Source organism: Mustelus asterias, chromosome 6 (genome assembly GCF_964213995.1).
Source record: "Mustelus asterias chromosome 6, sMusAst1.hap1.1, whole genome shotgun sequence".
NCBI lineage: Eukaryota > Metazoa > Chordata > Chondrichthyes > Carcharhiniformes > Triakidae > Mustelus > Mustelus asterias.
Genome location: NC_135806.1, coordinates 57,448,010 through 57,470,454, shown reverse-complemented (window position 1 = coordinate 57,470,454; position 22,445 = coordinate 57,448,010). Strand labels below are relative to the sequence as shown.

At 43.3% G+C, this 22,445-nt stretch overlaps 1 protein-coding gene across 7 annotated transcripts in view; it reads right to left on the bottom strand.

Annotated features, from left to right (window-relative positions):
* cdc42se2 (CDC42 small effector 2) overlaps positions 1 to 22,445 on the bottom strand; it is a 193,935-nt gene that overhangs the window by 40,056 nt on the left and 131,434 nt on the right. For 5 of the 7 annotated variants that reach the window (XM_078214349.1, XM_078214353.1, XM_078214351.1 and 2 more), the window contains exon 3: positions 12,742 to 13,038. In XM_078214349.1, the coding sequence (XP_078070475.1) occupies positions 12,742 to 12,795 (54 nt within the window). In that variant the 5' untranslated portion in view covers positions 12,796 to 13,038. Of the gene's footprint in view, positions 1 to 12,741; positions 13,039 to 13,265; positions 13,776 to 22,445 lie in introns of those variants that run through there. The other 2 variants (XM_078214350.1, XM_078214356.1) reach the window with 2 other exon arrangements.

The window sequence follows — 22,445 nt, the reverse complement described above, 5'->3', positions numbered from 1 at the left end:
GCAAAACAAGCGATTTTGGAAAATAAACAGCTCCATCAGTTCATACACCAGGTCGAGGTGGACACAAGATTATACTTCTGTTTGCAAACAAACAGCAATCTATAGTAGCAATGTAGGATAATGCTAAACTTCACCCAGAGTTTTAGCACACGCCATGAATATTTAAATTTATCGTACATCTCTTATCTGCTTCAATCAAGAGAAGCAAATTTAAATTGTGTAATACTCCACCCAAATAACTTCTCTGGGTTTAATAATGCAGTTATCCCAGGTCAAGCTGCTTCTCTCTCTTTACGTCCCACTGATTTAGGAGTTGGTGATCAGTGGATTCCACATTTTCCAACCTCTGTACAGGGGGAATTAGACCAGCCCCTGATGTCTCATCCATCCCGTCAGTTAGCCCTATTCTTTATCTGCCTCTTGGTCCATTACCTTCAACTTTTCTAGACAGTAGCAACTTTTTCTGCAGTGCCTGCATCATTTACCCACAATATAGAACCATAGAAAATTACAGCTCAGAAACAGGCCTCTTGGCCCTTCTTGTCTGTGCCGAACCATTTTTTGCTTCGTCCCACTGACCTGCACTTGGACCATATCCCTCCACACCCCTCTCATCCATGAACCCGTCCAAGTTTTTCTTAAATGTTAAAAGTGACTCCGCATTTACCACTTTATCCGGCAGCTCATTCCACACTCCCACCACTCTCTGCGTGAAGAAGCCCCCCCCCTAATATTCCCTTTAAACTTTTCTCCCTTCACCCTTAACCCACGCCCTCTGGTTTTTTTCTCCCCTAGCCTCAGTGGAAAAAGCGTGCTTGCATTCACTCTATCTATACCCATCAAAATCTTATACACCTCTATCAAATCTCCCCTCATTCTTCTACGCTCCAGGGAATAAAGTCCCAACCTATTCAATCTCTCTCTGTAACTCAGCTTCTCAAGTCCCGGCAACATCCTTGTGAACCTTCTCTGTTTGTCGCATTTTTCCCAAACTGTAGTCATTACCAAAAGGACATGTATGCTTTGGAGAGGGTGCAGAGAAGGTTTACCAGCATAATGCCTAGTCTGGAGGGTTTTAGACATGAGGAGAGGTTGGCTAAACTTGGATTCTTTTCACTCGAAATATGGAGGCTGAGGGGTGACTTGATAACAGTCTACAAAATTATGGGAGGCATAGACAGGGTGGATAGTCAGAGGCATTTTCTCAGGATGGAAAGGTCAACTACAAGAGGGCACAGGTTCAAGGTGAGGGGGGGGGAAATTTAGGGGTGACGTGCACGGAAAGTTTTTCACACAGAGGGTGGTGGGTGCCTGGGACGCACTGGCAGTGGTGGTGGTAGAAGCAGGCACGTTAGCAACGTTCAAGACGTATCTGGATAGACACATGAATGGGAGGCAAACAGAGGGATACAACTGCATATGGGCAATAAGCAGTGGGTCTAAATAAGGATTAGGAGTCAGCACAGGCTTGCTGGGCTGAAGAGTCTGTTCCTGGGCTGAAGAGTGCTGTATTGTCATCTTTCTTTCTTTCCTTCTTTCTTTATTCTTATCCTACTAATTTTCAACACATGTAACATCATCTAACTGAAAAACCTCTAGTCTTTTTCTTACTTTAGTGCTCAAGATACAATTTTTAGTCAAATTATGTGTGTTGTGGTGTAGGCAGGTTTACAACATAGATGGCTGTGATGACACCAAAGTAATAGAAATAAAGGTTGGAAGGGATACAACAAAGTCTGTCCACTTGCAGTCACTGATTTTACACTATCATACATGCCACCATCTACCTCGATGTTTCTTAACCAGATTTAGTTATCGTATGAGAAGCTGTAGTTCAAAGCAACCACAAGCAATGTAGGCCGCAATCTTCCATCCTCATTTGCGGCTTGGATTTTCCAGTACTGCTGCAAGTGAATGAAATTTTGGCTGGAATGCCAAATTTTCCATTCTCGCCCGTAACGGGTCTTGGCACGGACGAGACCTGGAGAATCTTGCCCATAGTGACCAAATTCCCTTAGACAACATATGCTAGAAAATGATATACGAGTAAACATATATATGAACATATGAATTAGGAGGAGTAGGCCATTTGACTCTTCGAGCCTGCTCCGTCATTTGATTATAGATCTGATTGTGGCCTTAACTCTTACTCTCCTGCTTACTCCTAGCCTTTGACTCACTTATCAGTTAAGATTCTATCTAGCTCGGCCTTACAAATATTCATTGACCTTGCCTTCACTGCTCTCTGGGGAAGAGAATTTCACAGACTAAGGACTCAGCAAAACATATCCTCAGGTCCATCTTAAATCCCTTACTTTTAAACTATGTCCGTTAGTTCTCGTATCCCCCAGGAGGGGAAAAAATCCTTCCAGCCTCACCCTGCTAAGTCTGCTCAGGATCTTACATATTTCAATAAGTTCACCACTCATTCTTCTAAATTCCAATGGATACAGGCCTAACCAGTCCATTTCTCCTTAGATAATTCCTGTTTTTCAGGAATCAGTTGAATGAACCTTTTCTGAAATGTTTCTAATGCAATTATGTCCTTTCTTAAGTAAGGAGTCTCACAACTATAGTACAACTATGGTAAAATTTCCTTACTTTTATATTTCATTCCCCTTCTAATAAACAACATTCCATTTGCCTTCCTAATCATGAGCTGTATCCACAAGCTAACTTTGTGTGATCCATGTACCAGGACATTTCGATTCCTCAGTACCGCTGAGTTCTAAACCTTTCTCTATTCAAATAAGATGCTGCCTTTCTATTCTTCCTACCAAAGTAGATAAATTCACATTTTCCCGTATTATACTCCAACCAGCAAATTTTTACCTACTAATTTTACTGATCTTTGCAGATTCCTTATGTCCAACTCATAACTTACTTTCCTACCTTTCTTTGTGTCATCAACAAATCTAGCAACTGTACATTTGGTCCCTTCAAACAAGACATTTGCATAGATTTATAAGTAGTTGAGGTCCCAGCACTGATCCTTGTGGCATTCAGCCAGTTGCAGCTTACAAATCTGCAAATTACCCACTTATCCCTACTCTTCCCTTTCTGTTAGCTAACCAATCCTCTTATCCACGCTACCACTACACTGAGTGAAGTAACTTTTGATGTAGCACTTTATCAAATGTCTTTTGGAATCCAGTACACCACATCGATAGGTTCCCCAATACCCACACTGCTTGTACTTGTTTCAAGAACTTTGATAAATTAATGAAACATGATTTCCCTTTCACAAAACTATATCGACTTTGCCTGATTACATTGAAATTTTCTAACTACCCAGCTTACCCTCCTGAATAATAGATTCCAGCAATTTCCTTATGACAGATATTAAGCTAATTGGCCTGTAGTTTCCTGTCTTCTGTCTTCCTCCTTTCTTGATAAAGGAGTTGCATTTGCTATTTTCCAATCTGACAGGACCTTTGAGAAACTAGGGAATTTTAGAAAATTACAACTAATGCATCTATTATCCTATTATTCTTTTAGAACGTGGCACAGTGGTAAAGGCTGCACACTGGTAAAGGCGGCACGCTTGCACTGTGGTTAGCACTGCTTCCACACAGTGCCAAGGACCCAGGTTCAATTTTGGCCTTGAGTGACTGTCTGTCTGGAGTTTGCACATTCTCCCCGTGTCTGCGTGGGTTTCCTCCCACACTCCAAAGATGTGCAGGTTAGGTGGATTGGCCATGCTAAATTGTCCTTCATGAGTCCCAAGATGTGTATGTCAGGGGGATTAGCGGGGTAAATACATGGGGCTACAGGGATAGGGCCTGGGTGGGATGCTCTTTTGGAGAGTAGGTGCAGACTCGATGGGCCAAATGGCCTCTTTATGCACTGTAGAGATTCTATGCCTTGTCAGCCTTTAGTTCTAATAATTTTCTTGGTGCTCTTTCCTTGGTGATTGTTTTAAATTCCTCCCTCTTTTTCACCTCTTGATTTACAAATATTTCTGAGATGTTTTTTGTGTCTTTTGCAGTGAAGATAGACAATATCTGTTGGACGCTTCTACCATTTCTTTACTTCCCATTATTAATTCCCCAGATGCACTCTCGAGAGGACCCACATTCACTTTAGTTTCTTTTAAAAACTTGTAGAGACTCTTGCTATCTGTTTATATATTTCCGGCTATATTTTTCTCACACTCTAAACTATCCCTCATTATTTTAGTCTTTGTTGGTTTTTAAATTCTGTTCAATCACCTGACCTGCCACTGATCGTTTCAGAATTCTACTCTTTCTCTTTGAATTTGACACCAGCTTTAACATCCTTAGCCATGGAAGATGGATTCTTCTTCTAAAATCTCTCTCTCACACTGGAATGAGTCTTTGTTCAGTGTTATAAAATAACTCCTTAAAATGTCTGCCAATGCATCTCTACTGTCTTACCCTTGACTTTCCTAGTTGACTTTAGCTAGCTGTCTTCATACCCTTGCAAGTGCCTTTATTTAGGTTTAAAGCGCTAGCCTTCGACCTATTCTTTGCTCCCTCAAATTGAATGTGAAATTCAGTCATGTTATGATCACTGCTACCCGGAGGCTCCATTACTTTGAGGTAATTAATTAATCCTGCCTCGTTGCACACTAACAGATCTAGAATAGCCTGCACTTTGGCTCCAGAATGTGCTGCCCTCAGAAATTCCTGAGAATACACTATCTCAAATAAGCAAAAGTGAACCACAGGCTGGGTTCTCTGACCTTGCTCGTAGCTTTGATTCTCCAGTCCCGCTGCAGCGAACAGAGATTTGGCTGACGTCAAATTCTCCATTTTTTCTGGCAGCAGAACAACTGGAGAATCCCCACCCACATCCAGAGCTGGAGGATGTAGAGGAAAGAAATATTCTGAATGTTCTCCAATTCCTTTTATGGGTTGACCTCTTTATACAGGGAGCTGTGGAAGAGATATAATGCATGTGTTCACTCAGAGTAGTGTAGGGTAAGGTGCACCTCTGCTCAACTGTGATCAAGTGCCAGAGTTCCCAAATGCATGGGGCAGGCAGGTTCCTGAGATGCACTTGTAGTAGCGTGGGCATCCATCTGTTGATCACATTCAGGTGGAGGATACAAACTGGGGACTCAACTGTGCTACAAACTTCACTTCAGTGTTCTTTCACTGCTCAGCTGCCCAAATTTTTATCATACATGTGGGTTTCCTCCCACAATACAAAGATGTGCGGGTTAGGTGGATTGGCCATGCTAAATTGCCCCTTAGTGTCAGGTGGACTAGCTCAGGCAAATGCATGGGGTTATGGGGATGAGGCCTGGGTGGAGTTGTGGTCGGTGCAGACTCGATCGGCTGTATGGCCTCATTCTGCACTGTAGTATTCTATTATTCCTTCCCACCACCCACCCAAACTGCGGCAGAAGGGCATCTTCAATCCCATGTTACTTTTACGACTGTCACATTTAAAATTTCCTTCCCAGATTAGTGACCAGGTTACAGGAAATTATTTTTATAAATTTGTATAAAATTTTAAAATTTATAAAAAGAATACATTTGTTTTTACACGTTTATGCTACAAATGTTTTGGATTTTGACAATCCTGTGAATAAACATGTGTTTTAAAATATGTTGAAGCAGAAAAGTTCATGTTAATAACATTAGTATGTAAACCCAAAGCAGTTCCGAGTAGCTGGGAATCCCCAATATCTACAAGGGTCGAACTGTTCTCCTGGGTTTCTCAGTATTTACTGGATGTTCTGAGACAATCTGACATATATTTTCACACTGTTCTGTCAGATTTCATGCCACATTGTGGAGATAAGAGAACACTAAGCGAATGATTCAGTAAAACAAAATTACATCAGTCTATTTAAGATTCTCACCCAGTTTAATTTTTCTGCTAACTTGAATCAGATTAGACGCCATATTCGGGGATTTCATATTACAGGTTCCCTTGAATGATGTCCTATTTATGCACTGTAGCAAATACAGCCTCAAAATGAAGCATACAGGGCAGCATGCTGTTTGTTTGGCGTTGCTGTGAAAATATGCTCACTGCACAAACACATTCCTGTGGCATGTCCAGGTAGTGGACATTTATTCTTCCTCCTCCTCACCACACATTTCAAGGCATTAGCACACGAGGCTCATGTTGCATTACTTGGAAAAGTATGGAAACCACATCAACCAACTGCACAAAGTTTAGATGATACACCCACCATAACCATAACCACTATCCTACACGACATCAACCACTCTGCAAATGGTTGTATAAGCAGTGCATTGTAGCAAAATTAAATTTACACCCAAGATAAACAGGAACAAAAAACATATATATATATTTACAGCTGTCATTTACATACAGGGGCCCCAGTATGAAGATTCACACGTCCTAGTCTAAAAAAGGATTTAATTCTCTCTCCGAAAAACATCCATTAGACTCGCCAATGTACTTCAATCGACTGAAAACTTTTGCCCTGATCTCATCTGTTGTTTAACCCAATAGTTTACCAATTATTTCCTACTCAATACCAACCTATATATTTTTTTAAACAGGAGTGATGATAAATGTTTATGTAATACAAAGATGGAGTGAATCCGGCAAATGCACATGTAGTTTGGTTTAGGATCACCGTGTGCTTGAGCAACTGTGTCATCTATACATTCTCAGCTTTAGCCCAGATACTCAGAGCCTTATCTGTCTCTTATGAGTACCTTCTCTTCTGATTGCACAAACGTACAGGAAATTGGCTGTTCAGTAGATTTGCACACACTCTCGGGGTCATTTTGGCTTTGAGGTTGTGCGAAATGGATGATAGCGAATCGGTAACATGTTTACATAAATTTTACCACCAAAATTTCCACAAATTTAAGAATCAGGAGGGATGTAAAATGGACTGCTAGCTCACTTCACCCATTTCACACCGTCACAAATCAACATTTCCCCTCATTTCTTTGTAAAATAAAGTGAAGCTTTACTTTAACGTCTGTGGGCATTTGCACAAAAATAAAACCTGGGTTTTCCATTCCAGGCTGTATCGCTGATGAATGTTAACACACATGAATGATACACTATTTTTCCCCTCAAAAATCAATGGAAATGAAAATTGGCAGAGATAGAAGTCATGTATTCGACTCGCTATCATCCATTTGACAATATTGCAGAGTCAGGATTACGCTCAACATGTGTAAATCTACTGAACAGCAAATCTATTACCTGTGTTTGTGTACAATGAGAAGCAAAATTAAATCCAGGCAGTTGGATCCTCTAAAATAATCCGAGCACATTTGATGTGTTACACCAGATTGACAAGTCCAATTAATTCCCACTGGCCCACTCTATTTTCTCCCAGCCTCTCCTGTAGAGTGCAGGCAACCCTCTGGTACCTGGTGGCCAGATGAGCACTTATCATGTGTAGGCCTAAACAAGTGGCTATTCCACTATTTCACCAGGCGCAGGAATCCAAACTGAGTTTGTTTCACCCTTAAGAGTTGATGGGTCAGCAGTGGAGCTGTTAGTGTTGTCCTGCTCAAGATTAAACTACCTCAGGACTGAAACCTGAACGTGGGATATCTGATGTAGCACCAGGTGGTGGTGCTTTTAGCCGCAGCCAATTGAGGAAGCTGTTGAATCATATTTTTAGGGCCACAGCCATATGGTAAGATACATGTTCTTATGCGTTCTATCAAATACAATAAGCTGCGAAGCTCTCCTGTTGCAAATGTTCTCTAGTCAAGTGCTTTTAAAGTCACCACAAATATCTTCTAATTAGACACGCGTGCGAACCAAGGCTGAAAGCAGAACGCATAAAATTTCCATTTACCACCCCCTCATTTTCTCTGGCTTATTTTGAGCTCTCTTTATGTAGATTTCTGCTTCTGCATCACGTCAGGTAGCTCTGAACATTAAAACGATTGATTTCACACGACAGATCCCTCAGTAGATTGACAGATTACTGCCCCAGCTTGGTTTCTTTCTCATTACAGACAGACATTGCGGTGGGAGGCATGTTGCAGCAACGCTGGCATGTTTTATAGTTAAGATGCTGCAAGTGGAAATGTTCCTAACATATCCAGAGGGATTTAATGGCCTAGATTATTAACAATTCCTCCTGCATGTCAGGACTTTTATGGAGCAGAGACTATGTTGCTATTTTGATACAGTGGTTCACCAACTCAACGTGATTTTCTCCTCTGTTAAAAATCCAGTAGCACTTCCTCCTTTCAGGGCCCTGTACAATTTTCAATTTTATAATACACAGCAAAATTCTTTAAAAAGTGTAGCTTGCCTTCATGCAGAATGTGTTTGCAATGGAATAATTAACAATATGATTCCACCTATAATCTCTCAGGCTAAGCTGATATGATATATCCTGATTCTGTTATGCGCGAAGCAGCACAAAGTAAACCTATGTGGGCTCTCTGTGGTGGCAGCCTCCCATTACGTGTGACAATAGTTTGCGCCATGGTGGTCGATTTGTGTTAAGCATTGTCGGGTGTGGCTCTGGAGCTCTACTCTGCCTCATTTGCTGCAGGGGAAGTCAGTGGGCTGGGAAGGTGCACAACTCATTGGCCTGCGTTTCCTCTGGACCTTCTCTTCGGCCTGCTGAGCCTTTTGTTTCTACTTGTCCCTTCCAAACGTGCAGCCTCCAGAGGCCATGGCCGTCAGCGACCATCTCCCAGTTGTCAGTATCAACGTCCCCCAGCTTCATGTCACGCTCGAACCAGTGCCAAAGTCGCTGCCTTATTCCTTATGCTGAAGGAATTGGCATGCTCCAGGACCCGAGTTGGTGACCTTCTCCTGGCAAGAGATGCCAAGGACACGCTGGAGACAGTGAAGGCGAAGGCCGTTCAGCCTTTTCTCTTGCACAGCACATGTTATCCAGGTCTCAGCACTGTAGAGGAGTGCACTATAGATATAGGCTTGGGTAGTCCTCGTAGTTTGGTGTTCTCAATCAGGTTGCTGCTGTTCCACACACTGCAACCGTTGATGATCACTGACTTGTGAATAGCTCACCTTCTGGGGTCTGCCCATCAATGATTTGAGATGCAATGTCATGAGCATTATTCAGAAGAATTTAGAATCAAAGTATTTTCGAATAATACACTTCCAATGATGGGCAAATAAATCAAATTACTTACAAAATGCCATCACTTTTGAAAGAAGTACAAGCAATTTTCAGTTTAAACAAAGTAAAATCAATGACGGTGAAAACTCGAACTACCAAGGTGGTATATCCCATAATGCCAGTGTGTGATTGCTAAAGATCCTGGTTTACTAGCTAGGATTGGTTGCTAGATGTTAGGGATTATAATCTGAACCAGTATGCTAACAGCATGTGGAATTTTTAATTGCAAATATTTAAGGTAAAATTTCAAGAGCCTATGATTTGCATTAACAAAAAAAAAACTAATCCTTCCTATTAAATACTTTCTGATAAATACTGCTGTAATTTTTAATATATGAATTTCAAAAATAATGAATTATTGGCTGGAATTTCAGGCCCCCCCCCCCCAGCGTGTTTCTTGGCAGCAGGAGGTGGTCCGCCTTTAGCCGGTGACAGGACATTCTGGTCCCACCGCTGTCAATGGGATTTCCCGTTGAATCCAACCCCCTGGGAAATCCACAGCAGGGGTGGGAGGGGGGGTCGCATCAGTAGGACCGGAAGCTCTCCCCCGCCAGTTAATGGCCTGAAAGTCCCGCCCTTTTCTTCTTATTTTAACCCATCACACCTTATCGCAGCATAATGTTGGATGCATTAAAAAGTTTACCTCTGCCACAGAAGTTGGGCGGAGGTAATATTTTCTTCCTGCTCTGTTAAATATATATTTCAAAAACTCACGGATGGATTGTGGGCCAAAATGTTTTTGAAGATGTTGATGGGAGGGTAAAGGTTAGCAATGACACCAAGATAAGAGGACCTGTTTGCTTTCTTTCTAACAGTACCCTACATCTTCTGCATCTAGACAAGGCCTTGGTTTGTCATTTCAGCTAAAGGATGACATCTGCAACTTAGTGCTAGAGTTATCAGTCTAGATAATGTGGTAGATTTTACAAGGGAACAGATTACTTGCAGCCAGTCCCTACACCCAGCCTAAAAATGGTAGGCACTGGGTTAGAGAGGGGGAAGTCGGGGCGAGGACACCGCAGGTTAAGGGCATCATAGGCCTTGCGAGGAAAGTGTATCACAGGTAACGATTGCTAAACTCAAGTTAGATGTTGCAAATATTGAAGGCTTCCCTCAGCACAATATGATATATAAAGATGATCGAAGGGATCAGGCAAGGCGGCCACCTTTGTTCTTTTGCCTGGTCTCTATCATTGAGACAAGGCTGCTTCCTGTGACCGTGAGATACCCAGAAACAACTCCCTCCTCCAATTCTCCCTCCAGCCTCTACAGAATGCCTCCCTGATTAATAATTGGGAACTTCCTGGGGGGAAAAAAACAACTGGAATTGTCGAGTAGTATAGGACCAGACATGAAATCTAAATCAAAAAGGACCCATCAGTCTTGAATCAATTTAAAACTAAACCCACACCACTCTTCCTGTTTCATCTTGAGACAGCAAGTGTGTCAAACAGGAAATCTCCTAACATCAAAGCGATGGGAAATATATGTTCAGAGTCAGTGCAGACTTGATGGGCTGAATGGCCTCCTTCTGCCCTGTAGGGATTCCATGGTTCTATGACATCCATGTACTCAGCTCACAACATAGCAAATTATAAGTAATGGAGGGGAATTTTTTCTTTTAAATGGAAGTTGCCAAAAGTTACATTTTGCAGAAGTTTAAAATGAAATTTTTGCTTTTCTTGGTCTGATGCTTTCTTTGATAAGAGAGTTGGCTCAAGGGGTTATCTTCACCACAGTAACAAGATGGAAGGAGTGCTGGAGTGGCACGGTTCACAAGAGGTCACATCGGAAGCGATGCATGACAGACAGCTGACTGATTTTATTCATCCAGATTGGCCTTAATTAGAAAATGAGTGACTAATTAAGGAATGCATTTGTCAAAAGCTTTTTTTAAAAAAAAAATAGACTCAGTGTGGTCTTAAGAAAACAGTTTCTGAGAGGATAGTGTAGCAAGGATCTGGATAGATTTCTTGCTGTGCAACGCATCTTGCCAAAAGGATTAATCTATGCCTTGTGTTAACAAGTAGCAGTGCACATTCCAGGATATTATATCCTCCAGTCAGCCAGAGGTTCAGCAAGCGCTTCGTGGTGTGAAATTATCATTTCAGATTGTCTGCTGCTATATTTCATGTGCTAACAATAATTGCTTTACTCTCCCCCCACTATTACTGTTTGGCTTTTGGCCATTGATGGACACGAGGAAGTGAGGAAATCAGATGTCAGGGGCGGAATTCTCCCAAAAAAATTCTCAGGCCGAATGTCACTGTCCCGCCTGCCACCGGAATCAGAGCGGGTGAGGGACAGGCCATGGGAAGGTCTGTTGACCACGGGCAGGATTTTACAGATTTGGGAAATCTCGAAAACTGGAGTAATTCACACTGGTTTTTTCAGTGGGAGTTCAGAGAAGAATCTCCCACACTCCGCACTGCAGAGGCCAGCAGCATGAATATCAGTAAATTTCAGGGGACAGGACCTATCCCCGCTGGAGAGGCTGAATTCAGCGTGCTGAGGGGGCCACTGTGCATGTGCCAATCTGTTAGTGCTGAGATTGGCCCATGCTCAGTGGCCCTGCACTGACGCCTCCAGATTGCTGGGCAGCTCGATCGCTGGGCAGCCCCGCGACCCCCACAACGACAGATCTCCGCTTCCCTCCCCCTCCCCATGGCCCGATCGCTGCCCCCCACCCCGACCATTCCCGGGCCAGCCCCGCCCCCCCACACTGATTCTCTCTCCCCCCCCCCCCCTCCCGCCCCCCCCTCCCGCCCCCCCCAACGGTAACCCACCATCCCGCAATGCAGACCCCCGGCAGGCACCCCCCTCCCCGGCTGACACCCTCACCCCCAAGCACACCCTGATCGCTGGCCTTGCTGCTTCCCTCACCGATCCCTTTGCAGAGTTGTAGCATGACTCCCCACCCCCACTGATCACCCCCTTGGCTCTGCCCCATCAGGCCCTGCCTCCAACATACTCTGCCCCCTTGACACTGCCCTATGGCCAACGGGCAGTGCCAAGGTGCCCCCTGGGCACCTTGCAGATCGTGATGTCAGGCGAGGGCAGTGGCAACACTGGACAAGGGTGGGGGTGAGAAAGACACATCTCTCTGGGCAAGGACAGTGGGGAAGCAGGGATAGTGCTTCAGACAGTGATGTTAGGCAAAAGCAAGAGGAAATGCTCTGCAGACAAGTGATGCCAGATGGTGGAGGGGAACTTCACAATGCAACAGGATGCACAACGAGTGAAAGTGCAGTTCAGCACAACAGTCTCATAAAATGGAGCCTGCTGATTGCTGGATGACTGGAAGCCTTATGGAGATTGTTCTGGCCCACCAAAAGGCAACATATTTACACATACAACAACGCATGCTCTTATCAAGTGATAGTGAATGATTTGTTTAAACAGGAGTACAAAGGCAGAGTTTCAAACGATGACACTCGACTGAAGAAAGTTCCACAGTACTTGAACTAGAGAATTAGAAAGGATTCCTCGTTCCTCCTCACCATATAAGGCCTTTGTCATTATTTAAAATGACAAACCTAACATATGCTGACTCTTTCTGTGAAACACTGTGGTTCGATAAACTGGTTGGTGTCGGGGCAGGGGGGGGTGGGAGCTTTTTATCAAAATTAAACCTTTCATTATGAGAATTAGGTCACACTTACCGGTTGAGGCTGTTCCGCAATACAGCAATTGAAACACAACCAGAATTCACTCATGATTTACAGTCCAACGCCAAAATGTCCTTTCAGTGGCACAGAATCCAGATTCTATATCCCAGCGTGGGAATGTCCAGCTGTCCTTCACTGGGCAGGTTAGCGTGGGCAATACTGAGAAAGCAAAGTTCCTTCTGGAATAGGCAAGCGGCAAATGATGTAGCTGTGGGAACGAGCCAGCCGGTCCGTGTTGGAAACTTCACTGAGGATTTGGGTCACCTCACCTCCGGGGCTCAGAATGATGACCTGCAAGAAATTAAAATGAAAGTAAGGGTGAACAAAAAGAAGTGATGAACTGTTGAGTGTTAGCGGTATGGATTATCATTAGCTGTCAGCAAAACAGCCTGTTACACCAACTATACACACACTCTATGGCAAGAAAAAGGCAGATAAAACATCACTACTGAGTGTTTGCCAGCTTGTCTAAATTGGGTTTTTAAAAATCTCAAACTCAATCACTATTTCACACGTACCCCCAGTCCTGGTTTCAAAACATCAAAGCAGAAGGAAGAGAAAGGCAAGTTGGTGCAAACTAAGAAAATGTCTAAAATCTGGCACCAAACATTTTTTTAAAAAAAACACAGCCTGAGAAATCTCTTTTTTTTTTCCCCCTCTCACTTGGTTGAGTCAGGAAATATTCCAGGTATGAAGCTTCCTTGTAATGATTGACAGCAGCCTGGGCTGGCTATCAGCAGCGCTGTGTGGGTCTCCCAGCGAGTGTGTTAGAGAGGGAGGAAGGGCTGTGACTGCACTGCAGCTTGCGAAGAGACAAGCACACGGCAGGTGGGCGGGGAAGAGCAGGCATTGTGCAACTCCACACACCACCCTGAGAAATTAGCTCAGCTTAAAGCAAACCTAGAGGCTGCAGAGAGCGAAAATCTCACCCTGAACGTGGAGCAGCAACATGCTCCGCTTAAAGGCTGCTGCAGTGGCTAAACATGAAGCCATCATCATTCTTACACTTGGGTGACCAGTTTGGTTACAATTAAACAGGCTCATTACAGAATCATCCCTCCCCCATGAAGCTGCTTCCCTTTTCAACAAGGCGTCTAAAAATAAAAGCACTGCGTAACACAGATGAACATATTCTATCATTTTAAACGATTTTAATTCAATTTTCAATATCTGAACTGAGAAATTATTTCTAGAAGTGTTTGATAATTTTGACACTTGTTCAGGAGTGCACTTCCAGCTGGAGAAAAGGGGCACTGGCTTTGCAAGCCACAGCTGTTGACCGCTGTGCTGTTTAGCAGCGGAAATGTTCTTATCAGGGACATGCAGATGATCCCTAGAATCATGGTTAACCACACAAATAAAAAAGATTGCTGTTCTCAGATGCATTCTGTTGTAAATTCTTCCCAATTTCTAATCCACACTACAACATTGCAGCATAATAATATAATAGCAACTCAGATAACAAAAGGAAGTATTTCCATCTTTAAATCTTTTTCTATGGTTTTTTAATTACTGAAACAAGGTGACTTATTCTATTTCTTCCATTGATTACAAGCAATTTATAGATTTTTTTTGAGACAACTTTCGCACATTTCTAACATCCAATTTGTCCCAACTCTCTTCCCTTCACCTCTTTTATTAATTTATCCGCGAATTTGGTAGCAGCCACCAAAACTTGCTGCTCATGAGCATCGTTGGCTGGCCAGCATTTATTGCCCATCCTTAGTTGCCTCTGAGAAGGTGGTGGTGACAACTGAGTGGCTTGCTAGGCTATTTCAGAGGGCAGTTGAGAGTCAACCACATTGCAGTGGCTCTGGAGTCACATGTAGGCCAAACCGGGTAAGGACGGCAGATTTCCTTCCCTAAAGGACATTCGTCAACCAGATGGATTTTTCCGAGAATCATTCTATGGTCATCAGTAGATTCTCAATTCCAGATTTTTTAAAAATTGAATTTAAATTCCATCATCTGCCAGGGCAGGAATTGAACCTGGTCCCCAGAACATTAGCTGAGTTTCTGGATTAGTAGTCTAGCGATAAAACCACTAGGCCATCGCCTCCTCATAACCTTTCTATTAGTGTTCTTAGATTGTTTTCTAGCCTTGTTCTATTACATAATTAAGTCAAGCTATGGCTTCCATTTGCCCCCTATGTCTTTTTGGACTCCTGCTACAGAATCTCTCCCTCCCATGGTAAGAAGCTCTCTTGCCAGTAAATGCAAACTCCGCAGAGAACGTGCAAACTCTACAGACTCACCCAAGCCGGGAATCGAACCCGGGTCCTTGGCGCTGTGAGGCAGCAGTGCTAACCACTGTGCCACCATGCCGGCCTCATCTGAAGAACCTGTTAACAGTTGCTGGCACATTCCCGGGGTTCATTTGTCTCTGATTAATCCTCCAATCTTGCTGCCTGCCAGATCTGCTAAAAATGCCTCTGTCCACATTCCTTTTGTGTATTGTACTGACGCCTGTGCCCCAGATTCGAAAAATCTAGAAATGCTGAACTCATCGAGTCCTCCCCTTCTTTGTCACACTGCAGAATGTCCCATTTCCCCCCTCGACATTCCTGGAAATGACTGCTTCCCCAGAAGTTTTCTTATTAAAAATCAGTGGACATTAGATTCAAAGGAGTGTATTTTTCTAGGAAGCAAATAACAGTAAAGCCTAGGTGCCCATCCATACACAACACTTCAGCACAATTTACCCACAATGTGGTGGGTAAATTGTTGGAAGGTATTTTGAGAGACAGGATCTATAGGCATTTAGAGATGCAAGGACTGATTAGGGACAGTCAGCACGGCTTTGTGAGTGGAAAATCATGTCTCTCAAATTTAATTGAGTGTTTTGAAGGGGTAACCAAGAAGGTAGATGAGGGCAGTGCAGTTGGTGTTGTCCACATGGACTTTAGCAAAGCCCTTGACAAGGAACCGCATGGTAGGTTGTTGCATAAAGTTAAATCTCACGGGATCCAGGGTCAGGTATCTAAATGGATACAAAATTGGCTTCTTGACAGAAGCCAGAGGGTGGTTGTAGAGAGTTGTTTTTCTAACTGGAGGCCTGTGACCAGTGGTGTGCCTCGGGGATCAGTGCTGGGACCACTGTTATTTGTCATTTATATTAATGATTTGGATGAGAATATAGGGGGCATGGTGAGTAAGTTTGCAGATGACACCAAGATTGGTGGCATAATGGACAGTGAAGAAAGTTATCTCCAATTGCAACGGGATCTTGATCAATTGGGCCAGTGGGGTGACGAATGGCAGATGGATTTTAATTTAGACAAATGCGAGGTGATGCATTTTGGTAGATTGAACCAGGGCAGGACTTACTCAGTTAATGGTAGGGTGTTGGGGAGAGTTACAGAACAAAGAGATCTAGGGGTACACGTTCATAGCTCCTTGAAAGTGGAGTCACAGGTGGACATAGTGAAGAAGGCATTCGGCATGCTTGGTTTCATCGGTCAGAACATTGAATGCAGGAGTTGGAACGTCTTGTTGAAGTTGTACAAGACATTGGTAAGGCCACACTTGGAATACTGTGTGCAGTTCTGGTCACCCTATTATAGAAAGGATATTATTAAACTAGGAAGAGTGCAGAAAAGATTTACTAGGATGCTACCGGGACTTGATGGATTGAGTTATAAGGAGAGGCTGAATAGACTGGGACTTTTTTCTCTGCAGCGTAGGAGGCTGAGGGGTGACCTTATAGAAGTCTATAAAATAATGTGGGGCATAGACAAGGTAGATAGTCAATATCTTTTCCCAAAGGTAGGAGAGTCTAAAACTAGAGGGCATAGGTTTAAGGTGAGAGGGGAGAGATACAAAAGTGTCCAGAGGGGCAATTTTTTCACACAGAGGTTGGTGAGTGTCTGGAACAAGCTGCCAGAGGTAGTAGTAGAGGCGGGTACAATTTTATCTTTTAAAAAGCATTTAGATAGTTACATGGGTATGATGGGTATTGAGGGATATGGGCCAAATGCCGGCAATTGGGATTAGCTTAGGGGTTTTTTAAAAAAAAGGGCGGCATGGACAAGTTGGGCCGAAGGGCCTGTTTCCATGCTGTAAACCTCTATGTCTCTATGACAATCCAGCAAAGCACTAAGTAAGAACTAATAATAAACAATTTCTGCCATCTTTTATACAGTCTAAGTCCATTATATATATTCCTCAAAGGAATGATCAAATGTTTCAAAATCTATCAAAGTCTGCCCTTGCCGACATTTAATAAGTCATCTTTTTTACAAATTTCTTCCATGAAGCTTAGTAGAAGATCCAAATCTACATTAGTGTCCAACTGATGGGCACCCAGCTCATAACATATTTTGCTTCTGATATTACTTTATTTTGGAATTGCCAATACCAAGGTAATTCCTTGTTTTTTACTTTGGTTGGGGCATAATCCGTGCCCACATTTACACTTAATTTTTTCACTTGTCATAATTTTTAATGGGTGCCATGGTGGCACAGCGGTTAGTCCTGCTGCCTCACAGAGCCAGGGACCCGGGTTCAATCCTGGCCTCGGGTGACTGTCTATGTGGAGTTTGCACGTTCCCCTTGTGCTTGCGTGGGTTTCCTCCCACACTCCAAAGGTGTGCGGGTTAGATTGATTGGACATGCTAAATTGCCCCTTCGTGTCGGGGGAATAGCAAGGTAAATACGTGGGGTTAAGGGGATGGAGCTTGGGTGGAATTGTGGTCGGTGCACACTTGATGGGCCAAATGGCCTCCTTCTGCACTGTAGGGATTCTATGATTCAGATTCAGGGAACACTGGTGGGTAATCATTCCCTGACAATTTAGGCTTTCACCCATTCTTCACAAAGATCACTTGGGTTACAATCTTCTGTCTCAATCTTGTTCTTGGTTCCCAACCTTCACCTCATGGCAATGATTTTCTGCCACCATGCTAATTAATTATGAAACCAGTAGGAAGCCAGACACCAACCTTTTTACTGAAAAGTAGACTTATTCATGGAACGAAACATTACAAATGTTTGTCTCCTCCCTAACCAACACCTAGTGTCCCAGAAGTCCCTCTTTATACTCTTATAAGAACAATAATCAATAAATGAAACAAGACTGAATATAAAATGCCAAGAGGAAACATAACTAATTACATTAAGATGTCATTCCCAGGGGTGCTGGTGCACCCCAGCTCCTATGGAGCCCACTGGTTGCGAAAGGTCTGAAGCGTGCCAGTGGCCACTGCGTGCTCCCTCTCCAAGGCTACTTGGTTGCAAACGTGGCCGCGGTACAGGGGCAAGTCTCTCTTTATATATGCTCAAGTTATTTAATCAATCAATGCCCTTCACCTGTGTATCCTCAATCTTGATAATACAGTTAACACCGAATTGGAGTTCTAGCATCCCTCCACGGGCCTCAGCACATGACCTTCAATAGGAAAGGTTTGAACTCGTCACACAAACACTTCAACTTTATTTAAAACCTCAAAGTGCTCAATATACACAATGCCTAGAAACCTATGTCAGACTCCATGTACGAGTGATTCATGTGTGAGCTTTGCAAGTACTATACTTCTAGTCTTCTGAGTACTGAGACTGAAAAGGACAGCATCATTTCTTGGAAGAGGTATGGATCAAGGTTTGATTTTGTCAGGAAAATCTGTCCTTCGCACAAGAATAGTAAACACCAAAACATCATTTTTTGGGGGGCTGCTTCAGAAAGGTTTGAAAGATTTCAAATTTATGATGACAGATATGAGGTGCCAGACACAAAGACATCTTCGAGTTAGTGGTGATGTCGCTAATGCGTGCCGTTAACCCTGGAAAAATGTTATTCAGTTTGGTCCAAATAATAATTCCCTTCAAAATAAGTTATGTGCCATTCAATTGTTCCACATATATCATACCAGCACTGCAGATTGCGCAAAATGGAGCAGACAAATTAGACATGCTGGAAAAAAAACTGTCCAGTCATACTAAGGGAATCAATTTGTGTTGGAACATCTTAATCTGCTGAACTCTGCTTCTGTATTTTAATCAGTGCTCGAAATCAAAGATTATTCCTTTAAGCTAGTCTTTCTCAGATGAAGTGCTGAAATTGGATTATCCGTAGAGACATTATTCCCAACAAATCCAGATGTAATAGGCCCGAAAGATCATGGGCAGCAATCCTAGGAACTACCCAGGGAAGGCACCCGTCAGGATCCTCCAATGTTGACTCTACCTATGCAGGGTCAGTGGGAGATTTCATTTCATTCATGCCAAGCCTTGGAGGGGCTGGAGATGAGGATACATCCAGCCTGGGAATACCGGTTCCAAATATGCCCCCTCCAAAAAAAAAGAAAATTTACACTCAAATGGCGCCTTTCAAAACCACTAGATGTCCCAAACTATTTTACAGCCAATGAAGTACTTTCGAAGTATAGTTACTGTTATACTGTAGGAAAAGCAGTTGCAATTTACACACAACCAGACTCCCACAAACAGCAATATGATAGTGACCAAATATTTGTTTCTCAAAGCTGATTTAGGGATAAATATTGGCTTGGACACCAAGGATAACTCATCTGCTCTTCAAAATAATGATGTGGACTTGCCAGTGTTGGACTGGGGTAAACACAGTAAGAAGTTTAACAACACCAGGTTAAAGTCCAACAGGTTTATTTGGTAGCAAAAGCCACACAAGCTTTCGGAGCCTTAAGCCCCTTCCTCAGGTGAGTGGGAATTCTGTTCACAAACAGGGCATATAAAGACACAAACTCAATTTACATGAATAATGGTTGGAATGCAAATACTTACAACTAATCAAGTCTTTAAGATATAAACAATGTGAGTGGAGAGAGCATCAAGACAGGCTAAAGAGATGTGTATTGTCTCCAGACAGGACAGCCAGTGAGCCAGGAACTTTTTCAAGTTCTGCACACATGAGGACGGCCTCAACCGGGATATTGGGTTCATGTCACACTATTTGTAATCCCCACAGCTTGCCTGGACCTGCAGAGTCTCACTGGCTGTCCTGTCTGGAGACAATACACATCTCTTTAGCCTGTCTTGATGCTCTCTCCACTCACATGGTTTGTATCTTAAAGACTTGATTAGCTGTAAGTATTCTCATTCCAACCATTATTCATGTAAATTGAGTTTGTGTCTTTATATGCCCTGTTTGTGAACAGAATTCCCACTCACCTGAGGAAGGGGCTTAAGGCTCCGAAAGCTTGTGTGGCTTTTGCTACCAAATAAACCTGTTGGACTTTAACCTGGTGTTGTTAAACTTCTTACTTCAAAATAATGCCAGTGGATCCTTTACATTCATCTGTGAGGACAGAGGAAGGCCTAGTTTAAAGTCTCATCTCAAAGACTGCACCTCTGACAGTACAGTACTCTCTCAGCACTGCCTTGAATTTTGTGCTCAAGTACTTCTGACTCAGAGCAACAGTTGAAACTACATAAATGCTTTCATAAGGAGATGGAGGTTCTGCTCCTTCTAAAGCTCCACAGAAAGTGGTACATGCAAGCCTGATTTATTTTTTCCATTTCGTCAGAGCTGTGGCAGGACAGTGCCTGGATTTCTGCTCCAGTCTAGAGTTTCAAAGTTCAATTTAACTATACATAGAAATTACTTGCTCAGTCCAAATCAGCCATGTTGTTGTTTTTTCTCCACATGTACAGTAGTCTTAATCCCATGTTCCCTCTCACCACCTTTCTTTCTAGAATAGGCCTGCAGGGCAGCACGGTGGCACAGTGGTTAGCACAGCTGCCTCACAACGCCAGGGATCTGGGTTCAATTCCCGGCTTGGGTCACTGTTTGTGCAGAGTCTACATGTTCTCCCCGTGTCTGTGTGGGTTTCCTCTGGGTGCAGAATATTCTTGTTGATGGGTAGAATATGAGGTTTTAAACTCAGTTATGGATGCAACAGAATGCCAAGGTTTTGGACAACCGTGTCCCTTCTGCTTCCAACTAGTTTCCAAAGGACTTTGAGCTAATCCCGAAGCCAGTGGAGCCAGATTCCACTGGCTTTTCCCGAAGCCAATGGAGCTGGTTCCAAGGAGACCTGAATTCACCAGTATATTGGAAATTGGTTGAGGTGGAACTGGGATAAAACTGCAAATGTCCCCAATCACTCTCAGTGGATCACAGAACATAGAAACCCCGGATTTGGTGAGTAACTAGACACCGGACTTCAAGCCTGCAGGGCAGAAGCAGTGTGCGACTTGCGAGGGATCACACAGTACAGTGATCACACAGTTACTCACAGGTTTTGCTTCCTATCACATGGATTGTTTCCAAAGAACGTAGTTGCCTGAAGGGGTGTAAATGAATGGGCTGCCTGCTGTATCTTAGCAAAACGTTTGCCTCCATTTACTGCCAAATTCAAAGAGTGTTTAATGTTGGTTAGAAATTTACCAGAGGATTAGCTCAAATGCTTTAGTGTCCGTGGTTGCTAATATTCTGACAACTGATATAACTTCCTATTCAATACCTGCCGCCCAGCTAACCTTCATTCAGGAAGAGGTGAGGATTAGCAGGAAAGTGATCAAGGCATGTTTTGCACTGGTGCCAGGAGTTACCCCACAGAATGTTACTCCGGGCACAGTCTTGAAAAGAACAATAGCCCTGTTTACAATTGTTCAGGAAGGGTAGATCAGATCATAAAGGAAGTGCTCTGCACCATGGTCACAAATAGAGGTTTGCATGTTGAGATGAATATATCGCAATGCAAATGACTACTTCCATGCAGGACTGAGGGTTTATAAGGTAGCATCCAGCGTCAAACTCACAAATGGTGAAAGGTCTGCATTACCATGAAAAATTAGGTCAAAATCATTAATAGAAAAATACTGCAGTTGCTGGAAATTTGAAATAAAAAGAGAAAATGTTGGAAAAACACAGCAGGTCTGGCTGCATCCTTGGAGAGAGAAACAGAGCAAACATTTCAAGTCCAACATGACTCTTCTTCGGAATGCTGGAATACCTCATACATGTGATTTAAACCGGTGAATGTATATTCATGCAACCAAACCATTGGCCTTGTTCACCTTTTAATGCTCCACCCCACTCTACTTAGCAGCAATTTCTATCAACCACAACTCATGCACCACATCCATACCCTCACCACACCCTTGTACACTTAGCCCTGCTGCACACACGTATCTTTCAGCTTGCACACATTACCAATCATTCAACCATGACAGGCACATCACCCAAACACATTGCACCACATTCACTGGTCCCCTCCCTCCTGCAGGACAAGATGGTCTACAAGTACAGGAAGCAGCACCTAACCAGTTGCATGTTGTCATTGATGGATGAGACGGCACCATCACTGGTGCAGCCATGACTAAGTCTGTGACGAGGGCTGAAACCACGGAAGGTGACAACATGCTTATAGCTAATTCTCCTTCTCACATCCCACTTTGCCCTCATTCTATAATTTCTTACAATATACAGCTGAAGATGCTGTTAGCCCACCCCTCTTACTTTCCACCCTTCTCGTCACTGCTCCTCATACCTGCGTGTTTTTCTCCTTTCATATATCCAAAAGTTGTAGTGGTTGAAGAATAAGAGGCGGAAGAGGAAAAAGTGACAGGAAGAACCACTGGTCGCTCACCTCCACAGCCACCAGCTCAGACAATGACACTGTACATACTTTAGAGGGGATTGCTTCGATGTGGGGTCCACACATGGTGAGCCACCTGGAATGAGTGGGATGTTGCCAAAACAGGAGAAAAAAGTACCACAG